This window comes from Bacillus rossius, chromosome 1, assembly GCF_032445375.1.
Source record: "Bacillus rossius redtenbacheri isolate Brsri chromosome 1, Brsri_v3, whole genome shotgun sequence".
NCBI lineage: Eukaryota > Metazoa > Arthropoda > Insecta > Phasmatodea > Bacillidae > Bacillus > Bacillus rossius.
Window position 1 is genome coordinate 19,217,470 of NC_086330.1, and position 10,926 is coordinate 19,228,395.

The following is a 10,926-nucleotide window of genomic DNA, read 5'->3' on the forward strand; positions in this document are numbered from 1 at the left end:
CGTGCAATTCTGTATGATGCCTATGATGATTTCTGACCCTAAAACACTCTGCAACACCAGCATCAATATGACTTATCACTAGACACTTGAATTCGATGCAGTGTAAGGTGTACATGTGTTGCTTTAGCACTACAGAAACCTTGTTTGTTTGTTTACTAGCCAGGTTGCTGTGTTGTGTTTATTTTTTTTATACTAGTTTCAATCCTATCCAATCAAACAAGTTTTAATTCTTTTTTTATTTAAAGTTAGCCGCACATCCGCTGGCAAGTAGACGCTGGGGAAATAGTGGTAGGTGATTAGGGCATTTTTGTGATCATCCGATCTGTTGTAAAAGTAGGTACACTACTCCCAGCAGCTCTTTTCAATATTGATTGGACTTTGTCAGGAAATTTGCTATTTGTTTTATTTGAAGCTTCGGTTGTGATGTAAAGCTTCACGACTGATATCAAACTTCGTGTTTGTTGCAGAGCATTGAAACAATCAAAGCATAAGATTCGCTCATTAAAATTTTTTTTTGTGTTGTGTATGTTTTGCTTGAATAACACCGGTTACTTTAAAAAAAAATGAAAGAAGGCTCTCTGTTTGCTATTATGAATGCCCAATATTAATATTATGCATGGTTATTTAATAATTTTTATTGAATGATGTAACATATATAGGACCCATTTGGTTAATCACTTGATCGGTTCAAACTTAAAAAATGTTAAACAATTATTATTATTATTTTTTTACTTCAGTCCAGTAATTTGTAAAATAAGTGTGATACAGCTTCATCGAGAACAATATTCACAATTTGATTCAAATTCACGAATATTTTATGCTTTCAACTTGATATTCGCTTTGCATCAAAAAACCAGCATCCACACAGGCCTAGTTGTGGGTGTGCCACGCCTCTCCAGCAGGGAGAAGGGCTATGGGTAGACACCGGAAAAATTTGCGCTTTCGATGACCTCTAGGATAGACTCCACAACCCTCTACACACTCGGGCAAATGCCACCTGCTCATTGGCTATTGACTCGTGACACCTGTCAACTGGGACGCTTGCGATTCGATACTCTTTTGATTGAAGGTTTTTTTCATTGGCTCAAAGTCCTTCAGATGAACTGTAAGCCAATCGCAGAAGCTGTATAAAGGCACTGTTGTTTGGATCCTAGCGTATCGTGAAATGAATACGCAAATTTTTTCCGGTCTCTAGCCACGGGGTAACTGGCCCTCACGTACCGTGGCCGTCGACGGCGTAGCCCGACTCGAGGCACAGTTCCTGGTAGTCCTCCGAGGCGGGGGAGGGGCAGGGCTCGCACTGGGGGCCCCACGCCGCGCCCATGGTGCAGCAGCAGTCGGCGCGCGTCACGGACATGAGCCCGCCCGTGTGCGACGTGCAGCGTCCGCCCGTCAGCTGGCGGAAGCAGTAGCCCTGGCGCTGGTCTGGCGGCACATCCCGACAACCACCGCGACATTTCCTAGCCTGACTCACGGCTTATTAATGTTCTCCTGCATTCATGCAACATACGTGCAACACTTTAGTCAAAAACTATAGAAAAACCCTATTTTTGCTTTTTTTTTAAGTAGCCTATTAATTTTTTTTAAAGCCATAATGAATATCACATTCAAAGTTAACTGTCGTCAAAGCTAAACAGTTTGGGAAATTTTTGCCCACAGTAAGTATCTACATTATTTAAGGAATCATTAACAACTGCACATGGATAACTTTAACACGGAGAATGTACGGAATTTTCTGTCCGCAAGTATTGGAAATGTAACATGTATGAAGCTAAGATAATTTATTGAAAAAATATTTGTTTTTTGGACATTATACATACATTGTTTTTATATATAACAAATATTCTGTGATTATGATTTACAATTATTAATAATACACTATACATTTGTATATAACTAGTTGGCTCAACAATTTTCAAACTTAAAATTTTACTAGTTTAAGAAAATGTATAGCCAGTTTTTTTGAAGATTTTTTTTTAGGCACATTATGAAAAAATGATGAGAGAAATTTTTTTACAAAGCACACCATGCAACAAAATTTTCACAGGATAAATAAAGGCTACATACAAATAAAAATTATAATGTTCTTTTAAATCGTAAATACTTTAGTGATTGATATCGAATATTGGTACATATCATTACAAATATTTATTTATTGTGATTATTAGTGATGGAAATTGTGTTCATAAACTTTTTCAAGTGTATTTATGTAAGTGAGATTATGTTCCCATTCGAATAACAATGTCAGGTTGCTTGTAAGCTTCCATTGTCGCTGGCAGGGTGTGTCTGTGTAAGGTTTAGTTGTCTCCTGGCCGTTTACATGGGAGTGTTTGCGAAATTATATTATTATATGTATAATTTACTTGCATTATAAATTATGCCATTATTATTTGATATATATTTAAAATTAATAAATGAGATTAAACACTCAGCATATATATTGATTTTCATTATTAATTAAAATTTATCTTGATTATTTTACTAAATTAAATAATTTTATACATAAGTTTTTATTAATATTGAATAATGAGTATTTATTTAAATTTTAATTTGATTGAATATATACTTTATCAATCTTATTTATAGTATCAGTCCAGTCCTTTTATTATTTTATTTCTATTAATTATTTGCATGCAAAATTAAAGTTAAAGTTAGTTTTTTTTATTAGTATGCTAAGTATAACTTCTAACGTGCATAAATAAGTACATGAACCATTTTTTTTCTTTTATTTTAAAGCTCTCTATTGGGGTTCCATACATATTTCTCTTTTTTCATTTTAATACATTGTGGATTGAGGGACTCTATTGGCTAAGTCAAAATATATTTTAAGAGTAAACAATAATTCAAAAATGAACTGTGTTGTGTGTATTTGTTACAAATAAAAATAAATACCTACGTGCACTTATGGAAACTTATCAGTTTTACGATATTGTGATAATGAAAGCATTCTAATTTTTTTAGTCATTTGGAGAGGCTCTACTTTACCTTTGGGTAGCCTCTTGGAAAAAGACCGATTTAGGGCAGTATTCCAAGACGTTTGGGTAAGGAAGCGAATAAGGGCTGCCTTGTTGGAATACAATCGTAACCTAACTCGCTGGCCATATTCCAGAACGTGTACCAAATCCCAGTAAGGAACCATATCAGAAACTGTTTTAATAAACACTGCCCTGTGTGAGGCTAGAAACTAGTTTCAACTCATTCTAGCAGACGTTTCACAATTATCAATACTAATGCAATAGCAATAATACTATATATTGCACCATCGCACAAAAATAGAACAGCGTTTAAAAATTTTTTAAGTACTTATAAAGTTGTGATTATTTCTTGTTATGACCATTAAAGTGTACAAAATGTATTCCAGGATAGTTTTGCTATCATCAAGTTTCATTTGGCACCCCTTCTGCTCGATACGTCCCCTGATTATCACAAAATTGACTACAAACGAGTTAGTGGTGCCAGATGCGGTTCAGCAATCTGGACAAAATCAACGAAAAAGTGAGATCTGTGCATGCACGGAATTCGGGTAACAAATTAACAATGGATAGGACGCCAAAATCTATTCCCTGAAAATAAAGTACTGGCCGTGTCCTATTGTGCACTAGAAATACGGTTATGATACTGGTGTAGCATATTTAACGCCTAAACCCTTATTTTTGTGTCTTGGAATACAGGCCTTAGTGCTGTTACTGAAATTTTAACTATTGTATTTGTTTTCATTTCATTAGGCTGTAAATTAGTATATTCAAACATAACACAATGGTAAGCTTTGAGATCACCCCCTGAAGGCTGCTGTAAGTTTCACAGTTCTCAACAGAAAACAACCCTTCACGATTTAGCTTATGTCTAACTGAGCACATAGGTTTTTCCCTCGTACCTATGCATTGCTTCCGATCATGGCTGGGTACAAATCCTTCGAAGCAGTCGCATCGATAGCTGCCATGGAGGTTCACACAGTTCCCATTGCGACAAATGCCTGGAGTGGTTGAACACTCGTTCACGTCACGGCAGTCGTCGGTGAGGCCGACTTGTTGGAACCCATCAGGGCAAATGCACACAAATGTACCAATCAGGTTCTTGCACATAAATTTGCAGTTGTTGGCAGGTGTCATGCACTCATCAACATCTGAAAGAAACACAGAAAAAAAAAATTTATAAACCAGGATATGTAATGCAAATTGTTAAATGGTTTTTATTTAATAAACCAGGAACTTTTTCTGTCTCAAGCAAAGAATTCAAAATTATTTTTGCTTTTAATATTAGACTATTATATTAAAAATTCCATGCATGTATATTACATATTTTTAGTGTTGTTTTATATTTTACATTGTTATACCTACTGCAAAACCAGTTTAATTAGAGTCAATGTTAAAGATCTGTACTGTATTTCTTTTTTTTGTTGTTGTTTTAATTGTATCTACGTAATTTGTATGTAATTAATGCAATATTTAAGAATGTATTCATAGGGCGAAACAAAATTTTTGTTACGTACCAGTTGTAAAGCAGACAAGATTTGAAATTTGCTGTTATTGAATTTTAAAAAATGTAATGAAATAAATAATTTATATACATGTAATTTAATGTATTAACATGTTATTTTCAAATACAGATAATTAAAAATTACTAATAAATATTTTTGACTAGTGGACTATAAAACTATAAATTAAGGTTAAAGTACTTCGAAACCTTTTAAATTTTAAAAATATTTTTCGAGATTCAATGGAATATTTTTGAAAGGCAGGAAAATGTAGAGAGGAAAATCGTAGTAACATACACGGTTTAGTAATAATAGTAATAGTAATAGCAATAGTAGTAATAATAATAATAATAATAGCAATAATAATAATAATAATAATAATAATACAACCTGAATATAAAACAAACCCAGAATAAATAATGGCTCCAAGTGAAGTTGAGCTCCAATAGTAGTAAATACTTAAATAAACCCATCACTAGAGTGTAAAAAAAAGTGAATACGTATCTTAAATTTTTGTATGTTGGTTTTGATGTTAGTTTAGTAATTTTTAAAATTGTCTTCAGTACAAAAAAAAAAAGCATTTCTGGTCAATAATGAAACGTGCCAAAGCCTATTGCTGATTATTAATTTGAAATAACTTTAATAAATTCATTCTTCAAGTCTCTCAATTTAGGGTTAACAGTAAACCATTTTTGTGAGCAGAATGTTAGTCGGCTTAAATGTGCAAACTTTCAACTAGATGAATTCTTATTGGATGATGTTTGCATTTAGCCTCAAGATAAAAAGTACATAATAATAGAAACTTGACATTTTAGGTGAGGCATCAAAGTTCAGACCATCTTTTGCTGAACTCACGTAGCTCTTAGTTGTTTCATAGCTAGTGTTCTCCCTTGGACGTGCTTTCAAACACGTGTCCTTTTTTTGTTTTGTTTAAAATGTAAAATCCCCGCTAAAAAAAAAATTCTTGTGGTCATGGAATTTTATTTTATACTAGGCTAAACCTGGAAATGTTTTGCTGAATAGGAAAGTAAATCATAGTATTCTAGCGAACATAGATTTACCGAGGTAACACCATTCAATTTAATACCCTGCTTTGCATTGCTGTGGCTATGCTGTGAAATGAAGGAAAAGGAAGAAAAAAATATATTTTTTTCACATATCAGTATTATTATTATTTTAAATTTTAAACCTAGTGGCTGGATTACTTTTCTTGTTTGTCCATTTTCTGCATAAACATAAATATCAGATGGTTTACCGATCCTTGAGCATTGAGTATGCGCCGGAAAGAGTGGTATTCGTGGAAGTAGTACGTCTTCACCTTTATGAGGTCGTATCAGAATTGTTGCTTCAATTAGATTGTTCATCATTTTTTTAACTGCTAATCATGTGCCATTGCATAACTTTGTCTGATTAATGTTTTGGAGTAATATAATTGGCACTTCAATTTTCCAATTCAGAATGTGTGACGGTAATCTGGTAACACTGAGTGAATTAAAAAATTCCTTCAGAAAATTCACTACGTCACTTTGGTTTATCTTGTCTGTGGATTTGTATGTCACTGTTTCACCTGCGATTCTGTTTAGAATGGTGATGTTCATATTATATTTGTCGACATTTTTAGCCACTAGAATGGCTCTTCTGTTTAACCATGTGTGATTGGATAAATTGTTTTGATGCTTTGGAAAACCTTATCTACTAATTCTTTTGAATTCATGATATTGCAAAAATGAAATGGGAAGGATATTTTCCCTGTTTCTGGATTTGTTGGTACAGTGGCGTTACCGACCTCGAGTATTTGTCTTTAAAATATGTCAGCTGTTGGATAGCTATGAAACTGAACTGTCATATTTGTTGTTAAATGAATTTTTTTTTTACTGAGCTCCAAAAAGTTGAATATTTCAAACTGGTATTCAAATCATCAACTGGTGTTGAGCAAGGTATAACTGTAAGCGTTTGCCTGAAGTCACCGGATTGTAACACCAATATTCCACCAAATTGAACCTGATTATTTCTCAAGTCTTTCAATATATTGTCTAATGCTTCCAATAAAGACAGCAGTAAGAGTCATTTTTATTTTGTTAGTTTTTATGTGCGCATTCCAAGGAGACTATATTCATTCCGAGAAGAGTCTAATCTCCTTTATTGCCAGACCTTCCAGAGATAATTAGGTTCTAAACTACATATTAGCAGAATGTGAATAAAATATATAAAAATTCTATTAAAAAATGTATTTTTTTTTCTTTTCCAAATATGCTCAGACCCCTAAATGTTTATTTCTAACAGAACACACCATAACATCAAAATTAATGCTTCTTAGTTTAAAAATGATGGACTTCCCAAGAAAATATTTGGATATTTTTTGTTTTAAGTTTCACTGTAAAAACACTCTTGTATTGAAATACAACGTTGTGTCAAAATTTCAAGTAAATCGATCAATTACTTTTCGAGTTTTGCAGGCACAACCATTCGTAGGTTGAATTTTTACATCTATAGATTACCAACAGGTCGTTATAAAAACATGTTACATACATACATACATTTTTTTGCTAGTATTGTAATTTTGTAAATTTCACACAGAATTAAATTACAGGAAAATGTTAAATGAAAGTTTTATTTTGCTGTGTTGGTGGTTTGACAATGCCAAAATCTTGAGTGAAAATATCAGTATGAGAGGATTACAAGTATGATTACATTGTTTACTATCTCACTTTAAACCATTTATGGGCCTATAAAAAGGGATGACATTAGTCAATTACACAATTCAGAGAATAGTTTAAACTAACAAATCTTGGTAGTATATCTAAGAAAATTGGGGAGAAAAAACACCCATTTAGCATAATTCAAGAGTAATACATGTTTGATTTATCAATGATTAAATTATGTTTTTGAGTTGTCAAGTTGCACAAAAAAAAATTCTTATGTAATTGTTAATGATGTATGTACTTGAAAACCTGCTTACTAATTTTGGAAATAATTTTGTGGAGTCACAGAAATTGTAAATAAAATTTTTTCCCTCTGCCTATAGAGAGATAAGAATCCTTTCTCATAGCTTGATCAAAATTAGTAATTACTGTAGCTTATACACAGTCAAGTTGTAAGAACATTCGGTTAGCAGAGCTGTAGGAATCCATTCATTATTTCTGGCCTGACTTCAACAAACTTCTTGTGAACCTTATAAAGTGAAACTTCTTTGCTGAAGGGCCTACAATTTTCGAGCATTACGAAATTTCCTATCGCATGAGGGGAATACGTAGTTAGGTATATGGTGGGGAAACCGGTAGAGGAGTAGATGGCAGGGGAGAGGTATGACACATCATACTTGCACACTTGCATAATTTACACTTGCATACTGCATGCTTGTACACTTGCATAATTGCACACTTATATACTTGCACACTTATATACTTGCACAATCGCATAATTGCACACTTACATACTTTACACTTGCACAATTGCATAATTGCACACTTATTTACTTTACACTCGCACACTTGCATACTTCCACACTTGCATACTTGCGAAATAGCATAATTTAACACTCGCATACTTGTGTGTTTTTTTTTATCTGCCACCTCAGCCAAAGAGAGTTGTGTTTTCTATACCTAATGATACAATAAGTAAGAAGTTTCACTTCTGTCGCGCGTGGACTCCAGGCACACATTTTTTTTTCAAGTTGCGTACTATCTCTGTTACCGATGACTAGAGACCTGCAAAATTCGCGGATTCATTGACCTCTAGGATAGACTCCACAGTCCTTTAAATACTCGCGGAAATGACACCTGTTCATTGGCTACTGACGCGTGAGACGTCTCAACTAGGCTGTCCGTAATTCGGCACTTTCTTGGTTTAGTGTTTCCTATTGGCTCACAGTTCCCCGGATAAAATGTGGGCCAATCGCAGAAGCGGTACGAAGGTATAGTTGTTTTGATGCTAGCCTATCGCGAAATGAATCCGCGAATTTTGCATGTCTCTACCGATGACTTATCAAGGTTGTCTGCAGCGTCCAGGCGAAGCGTCCCTACCTTGACAGTGCCTTCCGTCCGGTGCAAGCGCGTAGCCGTACGGACAGATGCAGCGGAAGGATCCAGGGACGTTGTGGCACCTGAACGCGCACTGGTTACCCATTTCCAGACACTCGTTGATGTCTTCGCACACCTGCGTGTCAGGCACAGTTCAACCAGCGTTATTATTCTTGGAAATATTTTATTATCATACAATTTGTGCTAGTTAAACAATTATCAATATTTTAGCAGGATTTCCATAGGGGCTTTAAAAAAACTTGAACCAATTATTTTGTCCTTCAGTATTACTTAAACAAAAGAGTGAAAATTATATATATATTTTGATGTCACTAGAACTAATATGACAACAATTAAGTACCCATTCTAATGCATAAAGGAAAAAAAATATTAAAAGTTACGTAAAAAAAATTGTTAGTTATATAGGTTGTAAATATTTATGCTGACACTGTGTGAATGTATGCTAAACCATTGGCTTAACATAAAAATGTAGTTTCAGGCACATTTTATTCATAAGTTTTTTTTTTAAGTTGAGATAGGACCAAAATTTTAATTACCTAAACATGAAATTCACATCAAGAATGCTCATGTTACGTTTTAATTTGCTTGAAAGCAACATTTTAAGCCACGTATGCAAAGTATTGGAAGTTAATTACAATTTTATTGAATAGATTGATGTGTTCTAATTCAAATGATAATCAACATTGCAAGCCATTGAATAAGTTGAAATCACAGATAAACCCAAAGCAACTCGGTCAATAAGAGCATCCGTTTAGGCTGTTTTTTTAGTTTTTACAAAATATGAGACATTTCATCATGAAATGGTAAATGTTTTTTTTAACACTTAAGGCTGTTACAGTTAAAAAAATAAACCAAAAGTGCATAACACAAGTAATAATCGGAGTAAACAGAAAAGAAATCAAAATGATGGGGCAAAAGATGTCACACCTAATAATAAATTGTAACTTTAACAATTAAGTGTGAAGGTGTTTATTTAAAAAGCAATTTTATTTTTATTTTTTATGTTTAGATATTTTCCTGTTTAAAACTATGGATAAGACATGAGATTCACTGCTGCCGAACAGCATGGACAGCTCTGAGAGTTAAAGTGCCTTTTACAAATTGCTCAAGATTTCTTAAAAGTGTTTGATTACGAATAGCATTTGAGAAACGTTTTACTTGCCTGTACAAGTTTTATTTGGAGGTTTTTGCTTGTAATTTGTATTTTTTGGACAGTGAAAAAAAGCTACAATGCAAGAAATTTTTTTTGGCACATTATTGTAAGTAGTAAAAGGACATGCGGGGAACCTTTAACAGTAATATTCCACCTTGAAGTAATAGTGTCACTCTTTATCTCCTAGAGGCGTGTTACAAATACAAAGACTGGTGCCGTGCCCATAGAGGCGTGTGCCATTTGTGCTCTTAGTGCTACATGCTCTTACAGCTTGTGTATCCAGCCATAAAGACTCCTCAAATGTCAAATGCACATAAAATCAGGCCACTAGCCAGGCCTTACTTTTGCCTGGCACTCAATAGATTTAACTTTTTTAAAATGCCTTTTATGAATGAAAAACTGTTTCTTTTTATGTCATGTGACAGTAGTATTTTAATCTTAAATTTTTGTTATTGTTAAAAGTAAATATCTTAGAAATTATGAAGAAAGAAGTGATTTACGTCCAAAAATCAAGGATAACAAGATTGTGTTTTAGTCTAGCATGCTGCGTCCGACACTATAGTGTTTCATAGTCCACAAGAAAACAGTAACAAAACATGGATATTGCGAGTAGTAAGCGTGTTCCGGTTAATAATAATTTGTTTAACAATTGGATTGTTACTGACCTGCATCGGGCCAGGTGCAAACCCGTCGTTGCACGCGCATTCGAAACCACCCTCAACATTCGTACATGTTCCGTTGCCACATACGCTGGCAACGCTCAGGCACTCATTGTCATCTGCAACAGGAAACATGCCAGTTTAAGTTCACTTCCACGAAGTACAGTTCTGGTGTCATTGAGCTTCAATCATGTTAAAGCAATCAGCCTGAAAGTAGTTTGGAAACATTATAGCTTTGAGATGAAATATTTTTTCATGTGGGTGGTATCTGAAAAAAAAATGTATATATGTACATATACATACATACATACATACATATATGTATATATGATATAATCTGTTTCAGTTTTGTACTGGCTTGAGAGTAAATTTTATCACACTAAAATTAGATCAGTAAACTAGCTTAAGTATAGTACCTGATTATGAAACTAGAATTATGCTTTTAAACCATTTTTTATTTTTTTAAATTTAACATGTTCATCATAATATAGACTTTTACAGAATTATTGTCAAGGATAAAAAGTTTGCCCCTAGAACCATAACATGAAGTACCGTAAATATTTTTTTTTTGTTTGGAAACATTTGATTTTGTGAAATTTG

At 33.7% G+C, this 10,926-nt stretch overlaps 1 protein-coding gene across 2 annotated transcripts in view; it reads right to left on the reverse strand.

Moving 5' to 3' along the window:
- Positions 1-10,926, reverse strand: part of LOC134532924 (fibrillin-2-like) — a 275,398-nt gene that overhangs the window by 22,322 nt on the left and 242,150 nt on the right. For both annotated transcript variants that reach the window (XM_063369992.1, XM_063369983.1), the window contains exons 42-45: positions 10,333-10,445; positions 8,497-8,629; positions 3,875-4,123; positions 1,222-1,425 (exon numbers count right to left, since the gene is read on the reverse strand). In XM_063369992.1, the coding sequence (XP_063226062.1) occupies positions 1,222-1,425; positions 3,875-4,123; positions 8,497-8,629; positions 10,333-10,445 (699 nt within the window). The remainder of the gene's footprint in view (positions 1-1,221; positions 1,426-3,874; positions 4,124-8,496; positions 8,630-10,332; positions 10,446-10,926) is intronic.